Genomic DNA, 21,440 nt, shown 5'->3' on the forward strand with positions numbered 1-21,440 from the left:
CGACCCCACCCGCTCTTGCCCCCAGAAGGCCAAAGAGCCAGGTCAGCGCCATGATTTGATACTTTAATTGTGCAAGGGCACAGCTCAGCTGTAGGGGGCCCTCCACTGGCATCCGTGGCCGGCAGCCCTTCATGCTCATGATTCAGGGGCACAGCCACTCCCAACAGAGACATACACTCTCACACACTCACTCCAGCACCCCTAGACACCCCCCAGGTCTCTGAAACTGGCCAAGGGTCCCGCTGTCCTCACAGCCTGCAGGGAGGGGCCTCGAAAGCTGTCCTTATCCCGACCGTCTCCTAGCGCCCAGGACGCCCACGGCCCCTCTTGGACTTCTTGGTGCCTGAGGGAGGTCGGATGGGGAGAGGAGCCGTGCTCGAGGGCAGTGGTGGAGGCGGTGGCAGGAGAGGAGGTAGAGGGGGCTCCATGGGCTCCGGTGGGCCAGGGCTGGGCCGGAACCCCTCAAAGGGTGAGAACTTCAGGGGGCTGCAGGGGAAACCAAGGCAGAGTCTTCGCCTACTGGCACCTGGCACCAGGGCAGGAGGGCCGACTTCCCCACCTGCCTGGGTGCACAGCTGTGAGGTCAAGTGCCCATCCGGGCAGCCCCTGCCACAAAGGGTCCCCGTGGTAGACGGGAAACGGAGGCTAAAGCCAGCTAAGAGGCTCGGCCAGGGCAGCCCAGGGCAGCCCAGGGCTTGTCGGCAGAGCCAGAGCTACAGCTGGTCTCCTGCCCCAGTTACAGGCCCCCCGCAGCCCAGATACCTGATGGGGGTCCGGGGGCTGCTGTTGAGGCGCCGGGGGGAGCGCAGCTTGGGCTGGAAGGAGAAGCCCTCCTTGATGCTGTCCAGGACGGAGGGTGCCACGTACGTGAAGCCCTGGGGTGGAGGCAGGGCCGGGCGATGTTCAGTGTCTACCACGCCTTAGCCACAACCCCCGCCCGTGTCCCCAGAACTCTCAGGCCCCCCAGACCTCACCAGGAAGGCTTGGTTGGCGCTCTCACTGAGGGCCGTGTCATCTGGACTGTCCACTGGCGTCTGCCGTGTGAAGCGGGTGTCAAACTGGCTCACGTCCTCCTCTGACTGCTGTGGGCAGACCCGAGTGGGGCGGGGTCAGGGGGTGGCCAGGCCAGGGGTCTTCCACCCGCCACTGAGCCAGTGGGACCTCCACTCACCAGACAGGGCCTGAAAGGGGGGTCCACACGGCGGGCCAGGAGGTCGTCCCAATTAATATGCCGAAAAAAGGGGTGCCTCTGTGGGTAGAGCACCCCCAAACATGCCAACAGTTCACACCCTCGGCTCCTTTAGTAACTCCACCCCACTGCCCACCGCCTCGGGGTGGCCCCAGGCCCACCTGCACATCAGCAGCGTCCCCTGGGCCTCCTCCCATCCGTTGGCTGGGATTCCGCTTCAGAAACTGTAGGACAAGGGCAGAGAGTGAGGGTCCAGGGGAGAGGTATTGCTTGTGTGTCCCCCATGTTCCAGGGGCTGGCTCAGGTGAAGGGGAGACCAGGGAGAAGGTTTCTGGAGCGTGGTCTCCCCCTACTGACACCCTCGGGACTGCCAAGGTTTGGTCCGATGGCCCCTTCTCCCCTTCTCCACAAAGCCTTCGCCGAGGCATGTGGCTGCTGGCAGCACCCCAGGCTGTCCTGGTGGGGATCCAACTCCAAATTGGGGTGGGTGCCTACCCTCCCCCTCTGTGCCCCTGCCGATGGCCGTTTAGATGGAACAGTGGCTAGCCCGTCATGAACAGTTTGCAGATTAGGACTCAGAAAAGGAGCTGTCCAGGTCAGTAGCTGCTCTGCTTCAGAGCTAAACCCCAAGCTCAATGTCTGGGACCCCAAAGCCAGTACTGCTGCAGCCCAAAGGCAGGGTGGCTCCGGCTCCCCACAGTCCAGAGACACTCAGGAACCCATGCAGGACCTGGGAAAAGAGTTGGGAGCCAGACCAGGGGCAGGAGGGAGCCCACCTTTTTGACAAGGTCTCGGGCATCGGGGGTGAGGTAGGGGGGCAGCACCAGCTTCCCTTTGATGATCTTGTCCATGGTTTTCTTCCGGTTCTCTGCTGTGAAGGGTGGCTGGAAGAGGCGGAGGGTGAGAGGGGCCTTGTGGGCCTCCCACCAGGCCCGGCCCCTGCCCGGGGGCCTCCCCCTGCCCCCACGCCGGCCCTCCCCGGGGGGCTGGACTTGCCGATCCAGTGAGCATGTCGTACATCAAGGCCCCCAGGCTCCACCAGTCCACCGCGCGGTTGTGGCCGCTGCGCACCAGAATCTCAGGGGCCCTGGGAGCCAGGTGGGACCGTCAGTTGGGCCAGACCCTGCCTGGCTGTCCTCCTGACCCCTGGGCCCAGCCGGCTGCCCCTTACATGTACTCGACGGTGCCACAGAAGGTGTGGGTGACGGCGCCCTCATGAATCGACTCCTTGCAGAGTCCAAAGTCTGTCAGTTTGATGTGGCCTGACGGAGAATGTTGGAGGGGGTGGTCAGGACCCCAGGCACCCCAGGGGGCTCCTCAGCCCTCCCCGCAGGTTCTGACCCGGAGACGCAGCTGCCTGTGTAGCGTGCACTCATGCGCACCCTGGCTGTTGAGCATAATGTTCTCCGGTTTAAGGTCCCTGTAGATGATGCCTTGGAAGTGAAGATGGCCCAGGGCCAGTGTGATCTCTGCCAGGTAGAAGCTGCAGAGACAGGACAGGGTGAAGGCACGGGCCGGGGAGCCAGGGCCTGGAGGAGCCCGGGAGCCCCCCCAGGAGAGGCAGGAAGTAACACCCACCAGGCCGTGTCTTCCAGGAAGATGCCCTCTCGCTCCAGATGTGTGAAGAGCTCACCACCTGCGACACAAACATGTCAGCAGCTGTGTGCTAGGACCAAGATCCTTTGCTCTCCGAGTCTTGGTTTCTTCTTGGGGAGAGTGGGGCTTGTAATTCCCGCCCTACCTGCCTCACAGAGCTGCCGTGGGGTTTCAATTCATATTCAGCAAACATCTACCGACGCCTACTCGGTGCCTGGCCCTGTGCTGGGTGAAGCTGGGGACACAGATGAAGAGACCCAGCCATTGCCCTCAGGGTGCTCAGTCTAATGGGAAGACAGACATGCATACGACGGCTCTTATAGGCCAGACTGAGACAATAGCTCCAAGAGCTTAACCCAAAAGAATCTCACAGGAGAGATGAAGGAGGACAAAATGAATCCCGAAGTGAGGGGACAGAAAGTAGCAGTGGGACTTAAAAGGGCATGCTGCGGTGGAACCCAGGGGAGGGCGCTCTCAGGGCTCATCTGCACAGATGTGGGGGGTAGGAAAAGCAAGCCTGGACCGCTCCATGGCGAACAGGAGGCCAGGCTTTATCCGGGCAGTTACAGGGAGCCATGAATTCGGAGGTGGAGCGTTGGGAACAATGCTGTGCTCTGAGTCCCTGGGAGGGAGTGGGGACACTAGGAGAGGATGAGCAGGAGTTAAGAAACAACTGTGCCTCCCCTCCCCCTGAGAGGGTGGAGAGGATGGAGGACACTGCAGACAATGACCCAACTGTATTTGGGACCTGACTGGATGCGGGGCACAAAGGAGAGGGGAACAGGACAGGAAGGGGCAGTGGGAATGGACAAAACAATCCTCTAGACTTCCGTGCAAACTCCCGCCATTCCCATCCACCCCCAGTACAGGCGAGGGACACAATAGGCGCTGGACGGATGTTTGCTGAATGAATGCATGAATGAATGAATGAATGAATGAATGAATGAATGAACAGACAGATGAATAGATGGGTATGGGGGTCCCCTAGCCATTCTACACACCACATCGCTCCAGGCTTCCCCCAGAACCCCCAGGGCTTCCTGTGCTGGTTCCTTGGCCCTGCCCACGCCCCTGGCTGGGCCCACATTCATACCACTGAGGCACTCAAGGATGAGGTAGAGTTTGCCGCCAGTCTGGAAGGCATAGGCCAGTTCCACAATGAAGGGGTGCTTCACTGACTCTAGAATGTTCCGCTCAGCCTGAGTGTGTGCCGTGTCCTTGGCGTTACGCACAATTTTGGCCTGGAAAGGCAGGGATCAGTTAGAAGATAGGCACTCAGTCCCTCCAGCCGTTCTCCTTCAGCCACCCTCTACCACGTCAGTGTATTTCTCCATAATTCTGCTGCGATCAGCAGTCATTCTTGTCGGGTACTGATTTGTCCCCTAGCACAGTGTTTCCCAACCTTGGCACTGCTGACACCTTGGGCAGATAATTCTGGGTTGTGGGGGGTGTCCTGTGCATTGCAGGACGTTTAGCAGTAGTCCTGGCCTCTACACACCGGATGCATCCCTCTCTAGTCGTGACTCAAAAATGTATGCAGACATTGCCAATTGTCCACGGGGAGGCAAAACTGCCCATGGTTGAGAATTACTGCGAAATAATATATAGTCATATGCCACGTAACGACTTTCGATCAACAATATACCGCATGTACGATGGTGGTTTCATAAGATAACGGAGCTGAAAATTCCTATCATCTAGTGACAACATAAAGTGCTACAGTGTCATCCCTCACGTGTCTGTCGTGATGCTGGTGTAAACAAACCAACTGTACTGCCAGTCATAAACAAGTGTAGCACATACCATTATGTAGAGTACATAATACTTGCTAACGATAACAAACGACTATATTACTGGCTTATGTATATACTGTACTATACTTTTTATCTCTACTTGAGCGTATACTCTTTCTACTTAAAAATAAAGTTTGCTGAGGCCGGCCCGGTGGCTCAGGTGGTTAGAGCTCCATGCTCCTAACTCCAAAGGCTGCTGGTTCGATTCCCACATGGGCCGGTGGGCTCTCAACCACAAGGTAGGTTGCCAGTTCAACTCCTCGTTTCCCTGCAAGGGATGGTGGGCTGCGACCCCCTGCAACTAAGACTGAACACGGCACCTTGAGCTGAGCTGCCACTGAGCTCCCGGATGGCTCAGTTGGTTGGAGCGCAGGCTCACAACCACAAGGTTGCCAGTTCAACTCCCACAAGGGATGGTGCGCTGTGCCCCCTGCAACTAGCAACAGCAACTGGACCTGGAGCTGAGCTGCGCCCTCCACAACTAAGACTGAAAAGACAACAACTTGAAGCTGAACGGCACCCTCCACAACTAAGATCGAAAGGACAACAACCTGACTTGGAAAAAAGTCCTGGAAGTACACACTGTTCCCCAATAAAGTCCTGTTCCTCTTCTCCAATAAAATCTTAAAAAAAAAACAAAAAAAAACAAAGTTTGCTACAAAACTATGCTGTGACACCAGCAGCAGCTTCATACTTCTCGTGTTTACCGTATCTCTTGGTTGCATCAATTTCTCTTGTTCCTGATTTAATCTCGTGTTGTTCTGTAGCAATAGACTATACTGCGTAGCCTAGGTGTGTAGCAGGCTACACCATGTAGGTTTGCGTAAGTGCACTGTGATGCTTGCACAGTGACAAAATTGCCTAACAATGCATTTCTAAGAAAAGATGCCATGGTTAAGCGGAGCGTGACTATAATCTCAATTGACAATAAACCAGAAATGCCCAAGACAGCGCCCATCGCCTCGCTCATGTTCACTGCTGTCTTCCCAAAGCCTAGTGCAGTGCACTGGGAATAGCAGCCACTCAGTGAAGATTTGTTGGCTGAGCGAATGACTCACCTTCCTCAGGACTTTCATGGCATATATTTTGCCCAAGTTGGTGCCTTGTACCTTCCGCACCTGGAACACCTGTAGGGCAGGGGAGACAGGATCAGCTTCCCTCTCCACATCCTATCTTCCAAAAGCCCCACCCAAGGGTGGGACAGTAAAGATTTCAAGTCTGATTCAGAGGGTACTTGCCCTCCCCCCCCTTGGCTTTCACCTCTGAGTTCTACTGAAAGCTCTGCTGATTTACAAGTCTAAGTTGTTTTGAGAACCCTTTGCTACAGCAAGATTGAGGCTGCGAGACCGGTAGGGAAGGAGGTGGGGCCAGTACCTTGCCATAACCCCCCTTGCCCAGCACACGCAGCAGCTCGAAGCAGTGGGGCCCGATGCGCTCCGGGCCCAGGTTCACACTGGTCTCAGTCAGCTCTACCTCCTCATAGTGTCCCACAGGCCTGTGGACACAGGAAGTTAATGGGGGCAAGGCTCCATACTCCCCAGGTCCCCTTCCCAGCCCATTCCCTCCTCCCACAACACGACCCTCACTCACTCCGGGCCAGCTGCCCTCAACTCGGCAAGGGGACACACGTCCTGTGAGAAACCGAGGGGTAAGAGGCAAGGGAGGTGCCAGGATCCCTCCCCCGCCAAGCTGACTGCTTGGCCCAGGAGAGGAGGGGGTCAGGAATGGGAGCGGGCCGGCTAAGGGCTAGGACCGGGGAGGAGAGGCCGAGGGCAGAAAAGGGAGAATCAGGGGAAGGGCTAGGGTCCCGAAAGACAGGTTGGGGTGAGGGTGAGGTCAGCGCTTACTAGGGGCGGGGATCTGAGAAAGATCGGGTCTGTAGGAACGGAGCCCACTCTCCGTGGGGGTAGCGGAGGCGATCTCATCGCCAGGGTGATGCGATCGGCTCCGGGACCGAGCCGCGCACGGGAGGACCACTCACCGCAGGGCTGAATTCTGGTTCGCCCTCGCCCTCGCCCTCGCTGCCTTCCTCCGTCTCCAGGTCCAGGTCAAATACCGCCGCCATCGCGGCGCCGGCCCTCAGGGCCCCTCGGCCCGTACCTGGCCGCGCTGTGACTGACAGCCCGGGCCAGGGCCTCTACGTTAGCATTCCGCGACGGCGGCCCCGCGCTCCGATGACGCAAGAGGCATGGACCCCGCCCTGGGACAAAATATGGCGTCCGTCGCAAGGCTTCTCGGGAATTGTAGTTGAGTGCCCGGGTGCCAAAATCTGCAGCCTTTGGCGAAGCCCTCAGTCTTCCCAGTACAGCTCCCGGGGAGCGGCACAGGACGGGGCTGCCTGGGAGGCGCCCATCTTGGCTCTGGGGAGAGTGAGTTTGGATGGGGCAGAGTTGGAAGCGCATACAGGTGTGAACGTAGATGTAATTCGCAGCCCTGTTGAGTCGTGCGCTGACAGGCTGACTGGGTGGCGAGAGGCAGGTGGCGTCTTCTCCTCTCCGATCGCCCCTGAAAAGGAGGCAGCTGCATCAGGGTCTCTCTAATGTGCCTCCATGCTCGAGGACCTGCAGGTCTGAGCATTTACAGGGTGACTGCTCCGTGCCCAGCTTACTTTCAGGCATTGCTGCCAGGTTCCTGCCAGAAGGGATTTGTGTCTCATTGATCCATCTGTAAATATGGGCTTATGCTGGAGTTTGCTCCGTTGCCAATTTAAGCACATTTAGTAATCCGGCTACCTTAATCCAGCTACGCTTAATAAAACTTCATTAAACGAATAAATGAATGAACGCACCAAACCTGGTCGGTGACTTTAGATTTGGGCATGGATTCTTGTTAGATGGGGCTCTGTGGGGGTGAATTTGGGCCAGATCAGGCCCTGGATGAGTAGATATGAACTCCAATGGAGAGACCTCAGAGGTCTCCAGGCTGGAGGAAGGTTATCTGGTTGGATGTGGTCCTCTGGTTGTAATTCCATCCTCAGGAGACCCTCAGGTTTGGGTCCTGGTGTGGGTGCCCCTGACAGGTCCTCACCGAAGATCAACCCAAAGGACTGAGCCGTGGCCCAGCCTCGGTCGCCTTAGCTCCAGATCCAGGTTATCCTGAGCTCCAGATTCTACAGGTATACCCCTAGCCACCTCTCCCTCCTCCCTTCCCCACCCCGCATCTAGCTGAGCCAGAGGCGTTGTCCAAGTCACAAGAACCTATCCCAGACCCTGGACATTTCAGTAGTTCCTTAAGCCTTTATTTGGAGAGGGATGCTTGCGGAGCTGACCACAATTCCTCTGCTGTGCAGAGGCAGGAGTTCTTAAAGCAGCCTCCCCTGATTTAGGAAGGGAGTGTAGACTCTCCTCTGTCAATGCTAGTTAGGTGTGCCAGAGGCCAAAGCACCAAAGCTTGCTGGAGAAGATACATCGTGCAAGGGTGGGGGGTGTTCACACGTCTCAGCCACATGAATGAGGGCAGGCAGGTGAGCAGGACCTAGAAGCTGAGTGGGCATGTAAGACTTAGTAAAAGCAGAAACCTGGACTCTACATCTTGTCCCTCGACCATCCTTCCACTGTGATATGACCTTGAGGCAGTGGATTTTTCTCTTTGAGCCTGTTTCCTCATCTGTAGAATGGGGCAATCGTGACTACCTGCTGGGGAGATGGTTACTCCTGACCCCAGGTCACCAGCTTCTACTACTCAGGCCAAATGATGTATTGTCAAAAGTTGTCGGCAGGCTCTGGAACTATCCTGGAATTTGTTAAATGATGGGGTTTAGTCTCAGGTTTTCTTGGGATTTGTCCAACGCCAGGGGCCTGCCAGGTTCTCCTTTTCCATAGATGGCAGGAAAAGAGAAACACTTGGAAGGGTGGGGAGGATGGGCTGGGTTTGGGCCCATTCCTACCTCCCTGGAGGTGGGGTGGGGAGATGTGTGTGTTTATGTGCAGCTGTTGTCGCTTCTCCATGGCTAGAGTCCCTGGGCAGCTGTGGGCTGGACTGGGGCCTTAGGGAGGGCAAGAGGGCCCAATGGCCCCCCCCCCAGATACTTTCTTTTGTGGTCCTCAAGCCCTGGAGGCCTGATGTAAAAATGGCCCTGCCACTCTGGAACAGACCTGAAGCCTTGCAGTGGGCTGAGTCAGGGGGGCTGGGGCAGGGCTATGGGAAAAGAGGCAGGGAGGGCATCGGGTAGCAGAAGGCACCACAGCCCCCCCCCCAGCACTGCCCCTACCCCCTGGCCCCAGTGCTATTTGAAGTGGGACAGGAAGTGGGCAACCGGGTAGTGGGGCCCGTCGATGCCCAGGCCCTGGCAGAGTCCCAGCAAGCGGAGGCGGGCCTCGGCCAGGCTGGACCCAGCACAAGCCACACTACAGTAAGGCTCCTCGTACTCACTGGGCACCAGGGCCTCCTCTGAAGACAGAAACAGATTGAAGCGCAGCAGGCCCCGGTCATGAAGAGCCTGCAGGGCCTCCTGGCTGGCAGTGGAATTCAGCACCTGCAGGTGCTGGGACACCAGGCACATGACACCTACCAGGTGGCCACGAGCCCGTGGGTGGGTGGGCAAGGCAGGCCGCAGGCCACAGGCCACCATAGCTGCAGCAAGCAACAGGTCCACACCGTAGAGCTCCAGGATCCAGTCCCGCAGGTAGAAGCCACCCATGCGGGGATTGATCTCAATGAGCCGTGGCCCAGCCCCGGTCAGCTTGAGCTCCACGTTGAAGACCCCATCCAGCAGCCCGCAGCCCAGGCAGCAGCGGAAGGCTGCCTGCACCAGCTGCGCCTCCTGCTCCGGTGCCAGCCCAGTAGGCATGCAGGCTGCTGTCTCAGTAAAGCCAGGCAGACGTGTGGGGCCATTGTCGGAGACAAAGGCAGCCAGCAGTCGCCCGCCAAACAACACCAGGTCCACATCGTGCTCAGTGCCGTCAATGAACTCCATGAGGAGCATGGCATTGCCCCAGCCCAGCCCAATGCCGGGGTGGTCGGCTTCACCCTGCAGATCTCGGGCAATCCGGGAAAAGTGCTCATGGCACTGTGGTGCATCCTCCACCAGCCGCACGCCCACCGCACCTGCCCCAAACTCCAGCTTCATAACACCGGGCAGAGGCACCTGGTGGACAGCCCTCTCCACGTCGGCCTCACTCTCCAGTGGGCAGCAAGGCACAGCATGGAGGGAGGGCGAGGGCCAGGGGGGGCCTTGGCGGCACAACAGGTGCAGCTGGGTGTGGCTCTTCTGCTTGGCCAGGCGCATGGCGGCTGGGGAGCTGCAGGGCAGACCCAGCTCCTGGCAGAGCAAGGCTGTGAGCACCAGGCAGTCATCCCAGTAGGAGAAGCAGCCATCGAGCTGCAGGCCCCGCGCCCGCACCAGCTCCGCCAGCAGCCGTGCATTGTCCTCATCCCTCCGGTGCTCTGTCACATCAAAGTGGATGAAGGTCTGCACCAGCTGGGATGCAAAGTGGTTGGGGTCTGACTCCACCAGGTGCAGCTGCAGAAACCACAGAAGGGCAACACATCCACATCAGCCCGTGCTGGCCGCTGGGTACCACGGACGGGACCTAGAAGGTGGTCTTGACCCTCAGAGGTTCACCAACACTAGGTGCTGAAAGCAATATTTGTTGATGACTGAATACATGAAAGGTGCAGAAGTGGGACACCTAACCCAGCCTGGAGGGGAAGGAAGGCATCCTAGAAGAGGAGGCAATGCTTAAGCTGGGAGCTGAATAAGAGCCAGCCAGGGGAAAGATGGCTGCAGGAGGAAGAGGGCAGAGTGGAGGGGTGAGGCAGGCGGGTGGGCTCATTCTCAAACACAGCCTCACTTTGCCTTTGGCCTCTGGCCAGGGCCAAAGGATTGGGGCTGGGGGCAGGTGGTCCGGTGTCTGAGCATTATGCTCTCGGTCGTCATTCACCCAATGTGTTCACACTGGGAGGTGCCCACAGAGGAATCCAGTGGGGGCCCATACCCCCAAAGCTCACTGCCTGCTGGGGGAACACAGATACAAAGCAGTTGGTACCGAGGGCAGAGGCAGCCCCTGAAAAGGGTAGGGAAGGTGGCCGTCCGCACTGTGAATACTTGGCAGCGTGAGGAATGAAGAGACATTCCAGGGGGAGAATACAGTGTGCAAGGCAGGGAGTGAAGAGACATAGGAATGGCTGCAGGGGAGGGTTGCCAAGGGGTGTTGGACTACGGGAGAGGGGAGAGGAGGCCACTGTGGTAGATTGGGACCAGGAAGAGCCTAGATATCTGGCATCTGTTTTCTTACTCTTCAATGGGGATAAGAATGTCTACTGTGCTTGCGTGGCTCCAGATTCTGCAACGTGAGCTCACTGCTGTGAACTTGATTCAGGATCTGTAAGCTGCTCCCCAGCACCCTCCTCATGCCCTCAGGAATTCAACCTCAAAGGAAGGAGTCCTGCCCTTTCTGCAGGATTAGTCTGGCATTCAAAGCCCTGGCCTGCCACTAACCCTGAACGCCGCTCCCGCCTCTCCGGCCCGTCTACCCTGGGCTTCTCTTACACCTGGCGGGGACAGAACTGAGCGAGAGGCCGGAGTTAAGACTTCTAACAAGGGCCAGGCGGCGGGCCCCGTCCCTACTCCTGGGATCTACTGCCTCCAGGGAGACCTCCCGGCGAAGGCCCCGCCCCTATGGTGCTGGCCCCGCCCCAAAGCCCACCCACCTCTGCACCCGGGCCCCGCCTCCACCTCAGGCCTGGGCTTGGAGCCCGGCCCCGCCCACCTTAAGCCCGTAGTCGCGCGCCGCCTCCCACACGAACTTCTTGCTGAAGCCGCCCCCGCCGATCACCAGCAGCTGTTTTCCCTCCATGAGGCAGCGCGCGGAACGCCGCAGCATGGTTTCCACGAGCGGCGCGGCTGCAGCCGCCTCCTCGGCCACCGGCCCCGAGCGCGGGGAGGCCCAGAGCCCCTCGAGCGCGCCGCACGCCTCCAGGCACAGGCCTCCGTTCAGCTCCAGGGCCACGGGGGTCAGCGCGCCACCCGCCACTGTCAGCGCGAAGTCCACGCCTGGGCCGGGGGTCGTGGAGGGAGGGGCGCGGGCTCAGCGCGGGCCGCCCTCGGGCCTTGCCTCCCGGCCCCCAGCCTCCATCCCGAGCCGCCCGCACTCACCGAGGAAGTCAGTGCGGGCCTGGCGCCCGCCGCGCTGCTCAACGCTCAGCTCGGCCTCCAGAGCCAGCACAGCGGCTAGCGCAGCCTCGGCCGCCGCCTTGACGCTCCGCCGCACGACCGCCACCTGCGCCGCCTCGCCCAGACCGCACTGGGCCAGCGCCACCTCCAGTGTCCGCGGCAAAGAGCTCTGGTGCCGCAAAGGATGGTCCCCACGGCCCACGGCGCATACCACCTGGGCAAGGTGCAGCTCAGGGGCCTGGCCCAGCAGGAGCCCTCCCATGACTACTGACCCGCCACCACCACTCATGCACACCTCCAGACCCCTCTGGACGGTCAAGAAGCCTCTTCTCCAATGTGACTTACACTGCACAAACCACCTCCCCTGCCACTGCCCATTTGGTCCCTAGATCCCTGGGGGATTCTACCTAGGCTTCCAGGCCTGGCTAGGGTCTCAGCTCCCTGAGGGCTCTAAGCACACTTGCTCCTAGCTCCTGCAGCCCTTGGGACCTGTGCCACCCTGGTGTGTCCCAGCTGTGGAACTCCCTGAGTGCTGAGTTGGGTCTCCACGTCTCAGCTCCGCCCAGAGCTGTGCCCTCACGAGGGTCCCTAAGCCTCTCGGAGCTCCCCAGCTTAGAGGCCCCTCCTAAAAGGCTCCAGGCCCTGGAGGTTTATTAGGGACCCTGGGTCAGTCTCTTATGTGGGCAAGAGCTCCCTGGGAAGAAGATTCGGCACCAGGCCCTAGACCCCAGGGCTCCTGAGGGATGCGTGGGGGTGGGGGGGTGCAGGAAAGGGTGAAGGGGAGGGAAAAGTGTCAGGCCCAGGAGTCCTCCCAGAGGCAACTAAGATTCCCCCTCAAAGACTCCTCTCTCTGCCTAGGGATGCTCGTCATCCCCATGGCGCTGGATTGGGTCATCCCCATGGCATCAGGGTCATGACCTGAACCTGGGCCGTGCTCACCTTGCTCAACAGGGGTCTGTCACCCTGTGTCCGACACACCACAGCACAGATCCGCACAGCCAGCTCAGGGCCAGGTTGGGGACTGCCTGGGAGAGGACGGTGAGGCTTGAGCCCAGCACAGAGCTGCCAGGAGGCCAAGCCAAACTCCCATCCCTGGCCGGCCCAGATGGCTCTCACCTGGGAAGGACAGCCGGGCAGGTGGGCAAACGGCCTCCACAAGGACACTCTCCTCCTCCTCCAGTTTCTCCAGCAACGCTAGCACTGTGTCCGCCACTGTGCCCACCTCTGCTCGTGGGTGCAGACGCAATACCTGCCGCCCTCGCCAGCGCCAGCTGCTGAGCTTGATGGCTACCTGCAACACGAAGAGGAAGGGGACCTCCTCACCACCCCATGTACCTGCAGGATGGGATGTCATACCATAGGAGCAATGAGTAAACAGGTAAGAAGGCAGGGGGTTGCCACAGAGGGATGGGGCAGCAGCAGGGCTTGGTAACCATCCATGGATCCCCTCTTCGGGCACCTGCACTGACCTCAGGGGCAGGAGCCTGTTACCTGCAGGGCATCACCCAGGGCCTCAGAGTGCAGAAAGGCCCCAACTTCGTCCTTCACCAGTGTCTCCTGGCCCTCTTTGCCACTCAACTCCACCAGCCTCAGTCCCGGGCTGGCATCCCTTCCCTGCAGCAGTGCTGGCAGCTTGTAGGTGAAAGCCAGGGTAGCTGGCACAGCCACACCACCCTGCTGGGCCAGCAATCGCCTTGTCAGCAGCCGGTCCTCCAGGAGCCGGGCCAGCTCTGCCGAGGCGCCTGTGGGGCAGGTGAGGTCGCGAGCGAGCTCAGCTGCCTCCCGACCCTGGCCAGGCCCCAGCCCCAGGCCCGCCAGGAAGTAGGTGACACGGCGTGCAGGGACAAAGTCATCCAGGAATGTCAGTCCCCCCGGGTGGAAGCTCACTGCTTTAGAGACCAGCAGGGCGGCCTCGCCTGGCTGCCCTGGTGCTGGCACCTTCGTCAGCCAAGCAGGGGACAGGCAAAGAAGCATGTTTCCTGTGGGCAGAGGGGGGAGGGTTGCTGGCCAGGATAGGCTTCCTGCCCCCATGGCCTCCACCTCCAGCCCAGGCCCCTGGGTAGTGGGGTGCAGCTGCTACCCATCCCCACTTAGAGCATGGCAACTGGTCAAGTGGAATGCAGGCAGTTGCCAGGGTTGGCGGGTATTTTGGGATATGGCTGGACCAGGGCAGGGCTGCCCTTTCTGTAGGAGGGGGAGGGGGAACTTGGGCGCACACTCACCGGGACTCTGGACCCCACCCTCCAGCAGCACGGACAGAAAGGTGCTGGGGGATCCCAGAATGCACAAGGTCACCTCTGCCCCAGGGCAGCCTTGGGGGAAGAGAACATCACCAAACTCAGGAGGGTCTCCCCTTTCTGTGTTTCTGCCCACCTTTCCTGACCCCCATGGCCCTTCCACGTCTGGATGAGGAGAGTAAAAGGGACAGAGGGGAAGCTGCTGCCCATCCCCCACCCTGTGAGGTGGGCTTCCTTCTCTGCAGCTGGTCCAGAAGGCACTGGAGGCTGGATGACCAGAGACCTGGGTTCTAGCCTGAGCTGTGCCACTGACTTTCTGTGGGACCCTTGGCCCCTGTACAGTGGGAGGAGTCTCTGTGCCTCAGTTTTCCAGTCTGTACAATGGAACCAGGGCTGTGATTTTTTTTTTTTCATGTATGTTAGCTGTGAATTCTCCATCCACACACTTTTTAGTAGCCACCTGATTATGTAAAACAGGTAAAGCAAAGGAGGGATCTTGGGTCCCCACTGCTGGCTGCCTCTACAGCAGCTCCTGAGACACTTCTATGGAAGCTTTGGCTCCACAGAACGAGGGTTGCGAATCCCAGGGTTGGATCTTATGGGGGTGGAGGGAAGCCTTGCTCTCTAACCTGACTAGTGCCAGGGGCCCTTGGAAACAATGCCTGCCTGCCCAAAGCTGACTGGCTTGCCTCCCGGGCTTCAGACCTAGCCAGAGCCTGGGGGAAGGGGCCAACCTTGACAGGGATGGGAAACAGGCTGAGCTGTGGGGGGGGGGGGCTGGGGGGGTAGGGGGGCGCTCCCCCCAGGGGGCCCCCTCCTTGGAGCTCTCAGGCACCTGTGCGGGGCGCCTGGCTGCGGTCCTGGGTCTCCGGAAGTCCAGCTTGCTGCAGACAGCTCTGCAGGAGGCTGTAGTAGTAGACAGTCCAGGCCCGGGCCTCCGCCCCTTCGGGGGAGCCCTTGCAATCCAGGCCCACGTCCTGGCTCCAGGAGCCAGGGAAGTAGCCTGGGGGCGGCAGGCCAGAGCCTTCTACCCTTGGGCCCTCCTCTTCCTCCAGGTCCTTGGAGCCCAGGGGGCAGTCCCACTCGAGACCCAGCGGATCCAGGGAGAGCTGGGGGTGGGGGAGCAGAGTGGTGGGTGTTGGGAGGATGGGAAAGTGGCACATTCAGTCACCCAAGGGTATAAGCCCCCATTCTCCTAACCTTGGGTTAAGTTCAGGGCAGACAGGAGAGGACGAGGTTGGATTGGGGAGCGAAGACCGGGAACATATTAGTGGGAGTGCTTTGTAAACGGTATGTCCAGTGCCCGGGGGTGGGGGCAGAAAGCTGTGTGCTGCTGGCTGGACCACTGCCACCCCCCTCTGTGCTGGGGTCTGTCCTAGCTTGGTTTACAGGGGCAGAGGTTTTTGTCTGTTTTGTTCTTTGAGGCAGCCCTGGCACCTAAAACAATGCCTGGCACTCTGTAGCTGCTCCGTAAGTGTTTGTTGACAGAAGAATAAATGAATGAATGTCCCTCTTGGGCTGCTGCTCATTTCTCTCTGGCCTCGGTGACCCATCATCTATCACTATGGAGCTCTGCTGCGACCTGAATATGTAGGTGAATCTGTTCCCTGTCATCCCCAGGTCGGCCTCGAAGACCTACTGTGTGGCCAGGCCCGTACTAGGCATTGGTAGGGGAAAAGCTGATGTCCTTCTTTTCAGATGTCCTGAGTCCCAGCAATGCTTTCTTTGGATGAAATCTTATACCCCTGCTCCTCTCTGAGGCTGGCTGATTCCCACATGGGGCTGTTTAGAGGCTCAGTATGAACACAGGTGGGACTGTCCTCTGGGGGGCAGGTTGGGCCACCTTGGACACATTGTGAGGTTTCTTTGGGCCTTATGGGTGCCGGGTACTTGTCTGTCCTACCCTTGGGTGCTGATGAAGCTTGGACCAAGAGAATCACCTCGGTCACTGGGGGATGGTATGCTGTACGCTGCCGAAAGGGCGGAGGTCTGAGCCTCAGACTGGGCTTGAATCCCGGCTTGTTAGTGCCAAGCTCGGAGCCTTGGTGGCTGACCTGAGAAGGCCAGTTCCCTGAGAGCCTAGACTGTGTTCCCTGCCGTGACCCCAAACCTAGAATGGTGCCGGATGCATAGTAGGTGCTCAATAAATGTTGCAGCATGAATGAATGCCAAAGGAGACCAGCAGTGCCCACCTCCCAGGGCTGATGAGGAGAGACGAGCGCCTGGCACATAGTAGCTGCTTGTCCCATGGCACAGAGCAAGGAGTTGGGCTGGGGGGGCATGTGCAGCTGGCTATGAGTCTGAGCTGTGTGCACAGGGCAGCCCCCAGAGTTAGGCTCTGGGTGCCAGACACTGCCCTCTGGGCCCTCTCCTGGTGGGGGACTTGGCATTTTGGGGGAGGGACCAGAGGAGACTCACCATCTTACAGGTGGAGAGACTGAAAGCCTGATGGCAGAGACAGAGAGAGAAAGAAAAGAGGGAGTCAGGGCAGCGGGGTCGCTACTGCACTGCCCAGCCCCAGAGACTTTGGGGGTGGAGAGATGGCCACCACAGGCCTCTCTCTTGTTCCTGCCAGGAAGTGTCGAAGGCTGCCCCACCCCATCCCATGGAGGCCAGAGGGATTTCTGCCCCAACCCGTGGATCCTGCACCGAGAGCTCACACATCACTCAGGAACGTGTAAGCTCCAGCCCCGCAGCTCTGGGGGTCCTGGTACTCAGCCTTTCCAGCGGGGGGCGTGCTGGGTCCCCGTGTGGGTATGTGGGGGGAGGTAGTGTCGCAGGTCCCGCTGGGGGGCGAGGGCGTTCAAGGCCCCCGTGCCAGCGGCCTCTGGCCCTGCAGCCCCCCTCCCTGGCTCTCCTCAGGGCACGGGCAGGAGCCGGGGTACCTGGCGGGCGGCAGAGGCTCGGCGGGGCTCAGCGGGCGGCACGGACCGGGTGGGAACTCGGCGACGGCAGCAACACAGCATTGGGCTGAGGCAGCGCTGCTTTATATAGCAGCGCCAGGGACATGCCCAGTGCCTGGACGGCAGCGTGGGCCCAGGGGACCCGCCCCGCCCCTCCCTGGGAAACCCGCCACCCATCAGGAGATCCGCAGTCCTGGGGTTGGACCAGCAAGAAGCAGGGCACCGGGAGGGCCAGGGAGACAGAGGGACAGACAGAATCCTCGGAGACACAGACCAAATCAGAGGACCAGGTACCAATGGACAGGGATCACCAGAGAGGATTGTTGTAAAGAAAGAGATGAGGCAGGGACAGAGAGAGAGAATGTCCCATAGTGGGAGAAACGAAAAGAGGAGAGAGGCTGGGGGAGGGGAGAGCAGAGCTGACAGAGACTGGTACTACGACCCGCCCTTGGGTGGGGGGGTGGCCAGGAGAGCCCCGGGGCACACAGTCCGGAGCCCTGCCCTTGGATGGCTGTCCTGAGCTGCCCAGCACACCGGCCAGCAGCTGTCCCAGCCATAAGCACTCAGATGCCCTATGGCAGAATCTCCTGGAAAGGCTCTCTTGAGCTGGGGTCCCTGGAGGTGGTTGGGGTCCCCTCCTCACCTTTCCTGGCCCCTATCAGAGTAGTGACCACTCAGAAAAATTCCCCCACAGGGATGTCCCAGTTCCCTGGGACACCCTCTGCCCTACATGTCCAAGAGGAAAGGGGACGACACTCCAGGCTGGCAGGTTCCAGTGGGTCTGAGCAGGGAAGAGGGCCGTCTACAGGGTCTGCTCTGCCCGTCAACACCCAGGGCAGCTGGACCTGTGCAATCTCCCCAAGACATACATCCTTACACCCAAGTGCACCCACAGAAGCACACCCCAAGAGATCCTGATCACAGGCACGAATTCACCCCAAGAATATACCCAGAGACTCACACCCTCTGCTCAAGTGTGTGTCATACCAGGTGGGTTCCAGTTCTCGCTCCAGGGTGGGACCTGGGCACCGCCCCTTTCTGGTCTGAACCTCACTTTCCTCCCACCAAAAATGGGGCTATTTCCCATCTCACAGGGCTTTGAGGATTCCCACATGCCAGCGCCCAGCAAATGAAGGCTATTCTTACAGTTCCTCCACCTCGTGTCCCCAAACTCAGACCCTCTCCTGGCTGTCCTCAAGAACCTCCTGGGCTGGGGAGAGCACTGAAGGGCCCGTGGCACTTGGGACAAGGGTGGCAGTTTTGGGTCCTTTCTGCAACTGTTTCCAGAGCAGCCTGTGAGGACACACTCCTGTCTACCAACTTGGAAGGGAGACACTTAGCCAGGTTCCCGCAGCCCAGCTCACATTTTCCACACAGCTTTCCAGGACTGGCTGCTCGGGGCTCTCCTGGCTCCAGGTCCACAGACCCCAGGCTCCTGGAATGAGGTGTGGTCACCCTAGAAAGTCCAGTCTCTTGCAGTATTGGTAGTTTGAGCTCTACTAATCCCACTGGCGGGAGCAGGGGAGGGGCACAGAAGTCATCACAGAGCACGAGCTTTGTCACTTAACAAGTAGTAAAAACCAAAATTCAACCGAGTAAATTTTAAAGATTTTATTGGCTCTGTTCAACAATTCATAAATTGCAGCATCCAATCTTGCCGATAGAAAGGAGCCCGGAGGAGCTGTGCAAAATGAAAAGACTTTCTGGGCAGAAGGGAGCGGGAGCAAGGAAGTTTACTAGGCAAAAAACCAGGTTGGTTACTGTAGAGTCACTTTCCTTTAGGGGATGGCAGGGGTCTAACTAGTGCTGACCAGGCGACTCCTGATTGACTGGTTTAAGATTCCATGGGAGAGATGAAGCGTGTAATTCAGTCAGTGGTGACATGGGGTTTAGCATAAGCAACTCCATTTTGGGCCTGTTGTCTTGTTTTTTGTCTTGTTCATAACACAAGCTATGCAGCCTCTGTGGACTCACCTTTCTCATCCTCAAATGGGGATTAGAATGTACACTGTAGCCTATGCTTGGCTGGGCAAGGGGTGCCCGGAGGCAGGTAAGCACTCAGGGTCAGTGTCAGCAAGCGTTTCCCGACCTTGTCCCAGGCACTGGGTGGAGGGCGTTATGTGCTGTATCTCACTTAACCCTGTGAGGTAGCAGTTACGATTCTCTGCCTTTTACAGAGGAGGAAAAGTGAGGCTCAGAGAGGTGGTGTGACTGGCCCAAGGTCACACAGCAGTGAGCAGTGGAGCTGGGCTCTTCCCTCTGCCAGAGTGCACGCATACATGCACAGAGATCAGGGAGGTTCTGTGCCCACTCCCAGATTGCCCTAGCTCGGCACTCAGTGTGATGGTGTTTGCCTTGTGGGTGCAGGGAGGAAAACCAGGGTAAGGTAACTGCAGTTCAGACGCAGGGCTCTGGGACCTGGGGCGAGCAGGCCGACAGGGTAGCTCTGCTCCGTCTGCTGGAGTGCCTGGAGATCATCAGAGGCTGGCCTGCTGCCAAGCTTGACTGAACAATAATCATAATACTGAGGCGATAGAGCCCTCTTGGGACTGGGTGGGGGCAATTATTATCGCGTTACGTGTAAGAGAAAACCGAAGCTCAGAGAAAAGTGAGAGGGTCTTTCCCACGCAGGGACCTTGCAGGCCGTCCACATCTGACCTCTAAGAGCCTGGGACAGTGTGGGGATAGGGGGGACCCTCTGGGGTAGGTAGCAGTGCAGATGGAGACCATGGGCTCTCCCCACCACCAAAGCAGGATCCACTTGCCCTTCCTCTTCTTTACTTGCTCTCCCTCCCACTCCTGTCTCCTGGGCTGACCCAGGCCAACGGATATCACTGAGTGCCATCCCAGCTTCAGTCCCCACAGGCTGAGTGCTCTCAGGAGCATGGCTTTCCTTCTCTGAGCCCTTTTCCAGACAGGTTTGTAGTGAGCTGGGTGTGCCAGGTTCACTGAGTATGGTTGTACAAGTTGCTCACTGCACAAAGGTACCCAGGTGAGTGGTCACTTCCCTTCTGCCAGGCAGGGCTGCATGTGCCTAGAGGACAGGCATCTTTTCCCGACCAGTGCACAGGCGCTGTAGGGACTAGCACAGCCTTGTGGGGTGGGGATAGCATGTGTAGAAAAGTGTTCTCTGGAGAAGGGAGCTGGTCCTCTTCTAGTCTTCCCCCTCGGCTCAGGCTCCCCATGAAGATGGTTGATAAGGACACTTGCCCAGAAAATGCTTCCAAGTAAAAAAGGTGGTGACTCAGCCCCAGCTGGAGGGGCCCTGCTGGAGACCGCCTGCCCCTCAGGTCTATATCCAGGGGGACCCGCTGCCACTGTGGCCCTCTCCCAGCCTCATGATGGCTGCCCCACCTAGGCCAAGGCTGTTCCTTTCCTGTTCCCCTACTCTCCCAGAAGAGCTGAGCCCATGGAGGGCAGGGAGTTTGGGGGGGCGGAACCGCAGGGGCAAGTCCCCCCACCCTGACTGCTGCAGTGCCTGAGATTCCATTTGCTACCCCGCTCTGAGGCCAACGCATGATCTAGAAGGCACAGAGATCTGCACTCCAGCCACTCTGCCCCCTTGGACTGGGTACTGGGCCGCCCCACTTCCCCAGCCTCCTTTTCCCCTTGCTCTAAAGAGGCTGTCAGTGTCACCTGCAGAGAGAGGGTCTGTGGGGAAGGGTCTGTGACCTGTGACCTGCAGAAGAGTGGCTTATTACTCATGCAGCTTCCGCAGGCAGGTGGCAGGGTCGGCTTGGGAAGCTGTCTTAACTCTCGTGGCCCAGCTGCTGCTGCACAGTCAGAGGGGCTGGCACCCAGGCTGGGGAGTGGGTGAGAGCAGGACACAGAGCACCCCAGGAGGGCAGATTGAGGTGAGTGCCCAGTGGTGAGGGGCAAGTTCAGAGCCGCCCTTGTGGGGGTGGGGTAAACCTGAGGTCTGCGCCTGAGCCTCAGTTTCCCTCCGGAAACTGCAGATCTGGGCCTGGACCTCTGTGATGCCTCTTCCAGGCTCCTTGGGGGTGTGTTGGTCTGCTCTGGACCCCGGGCATGGCCAGGCGCATAATAAGTACCACACAAACATATGTAGAGTGAGTGCATACCCGCAGCCTGTGGCCCTGTCACATTCCGAATCAGGGTCTGATGCGTGGCTATGCCAGTGTTCCAGCACAGCTATTGGGATGGGCAGACGGGTAACTCCACCCTTTAAGCAGGATTCCAGATGCTTTCTCCCCATACTCCCGAGTCCTGCCATGCCCCCCACCCTCCACCTTCCATCCTGCGGGGGAGGGTGCCCAGGGAGACAGGGCACCTGGAAATGGGCACCACAGGGAGGCAAGCGTGCATCAGAACCAGCCCTGTTGTCCTGGCAATGGCTCATGTCCCAGGCGCCCCAGGCACCCATGGGGGCAATTAGTGTGGGAGGGGGTTTCCATGGTAGCAGTCCCGAGGGGGTGCCGCGGGGCTTCAGGAGGGGACAAGGGCCGGCGGGACCTTTCTCCTTTGTCCTGGGCACACTAGGCCTTTGTTCCCGCCTGGTTCTCTCTGAAAACAAGACCAGGACCATGGGTGTGTGTGGGGGACCTTGGTTTAGATCCTCCCCACCCTGTCCTGAACTAGCCTTGGAGG

At 59.1% G+C, this 21,440-nt stretch overlaps 2 protein-coding genes across 5 annotated transcripts; both read right to left on the minus strand.

Moving 5' to 3' along the window:
- Nucleotides 1-49: 49 nt before the first annotated feature.
- Nucleotides 50-6,990, minus strand: RPS6KB2 (ribosomal protein S6 kinase B2). 3 transcript variants are annotated; one of them, XM_033119052.1, is made up of 15 exons: nucleotides 6,560-6,988; nucleotides 6,169-6,209; nucleotides 5,953-6,073; nucleotides 5,637-5,705; nucleotides 3,879-4,026; nucleotides 2,768-2,825; nucleotides 2,572-2,672; nucleotides 2,361-2,451; nucleotides 2,186-2,276; nucleotides 1,966-2,073; nucleotides 1,351-1,413; nucleotides 1,172-1,249; nucleotides 975-1,082; nucleotides 763-875; nucleotides 50-486 (listed from the first exon to the last, which is right to left on the minus strand). In XM_033119052.1, the coding sequence occupies exons 1-15, from the start codon at nucleotides 6,641-6,643 to the stop codon at nucleotides 300-302; spliced, it is 1,461 nt and encodes a 486-aa protein (XP_032974943.1). In that variant the 5' UTR covers nucleotides 6,644-6,988; the 3' UTR covers nucleotides 50-299. The 3 variants fall into 3 exon arrangements, 2 of the variants coding, with proteins under 2 accessions (XP_032974943.1, XP_032974944.1); XM_033119053.1 differs by lacking the exon at nucleotides 6,169-6,209 and having other exon boundaries at nucleotides 6,560-6,696; XR_004424301.1 differs by lacking the exon at nucleotides 50-486 and having other exon boundaries at nucleotides 1,172-1,181; nucleotides 6,560-6,990.
- Nucleotides 6,991-7,776: 786 nt separating this feature from the next.
- CARNS1 (carnosine synthase 1) lies at nucleotides 7,777-17,115 on the minus strand. Of its 2 annotated transcripts, XM_033119049.1 has the most exons (10): nucleotides 16,815-17,115; nucleotides 16,348-16,374; nucleotides 14,765-15,038; nucleotides 13,915-14,004; nucleotides 13,184-13,671; nucleotides 12,809-12,983; nucleotides 12,632-12,717; nucleotides 11,675-11,906; nucleotides 11,289-11,572; nucleotides 7,777-10,039 (listed from the first exon to the last, which is right to left on the minus strand). In XM_033119049.1, exons 1-10 carry the CDS (start codon nucleotides 17,007-17,009, stop codon nucleotides 8,804-8,806), a joined length of 3,087 nt encoding a protein of 1,028 aa, XP_032974940.1. In that variant the 5' UTR covers nucleotides 17,010-17,115; the 3' UTR covers nucleotides 7,777-8,803. The 2 variants fall into 2 exon arrangements, with proteins under 2 accessions (XP_032974940.1, XP_032974941.1); XM_033119050.1 differs by lacking the exon at nucleotides 14,765-15,038.
- Between the last annotated feature and the right edge of the window lie 4,325 nt (nucleotides 17,116-21,440).

This window comes from Rhinolophus ferrumequinum, chromosome 11 (genome assembly GCF_004115265.2).
Source record: "Rhinolophus ferrumequinum isolate MPI-CBG mRhiFer1 chromosome 11, mRhiFer1_v1.p, whole genome shotgun sequence".
Taxonomy (NCBI): domain Eukaryota; kingdom Metazoa; phylum Chordata; class Mammalia; order Chiroptera; family Rhinolophidae; genus Rhinolophus; species Rhinolophus ferrumequinum.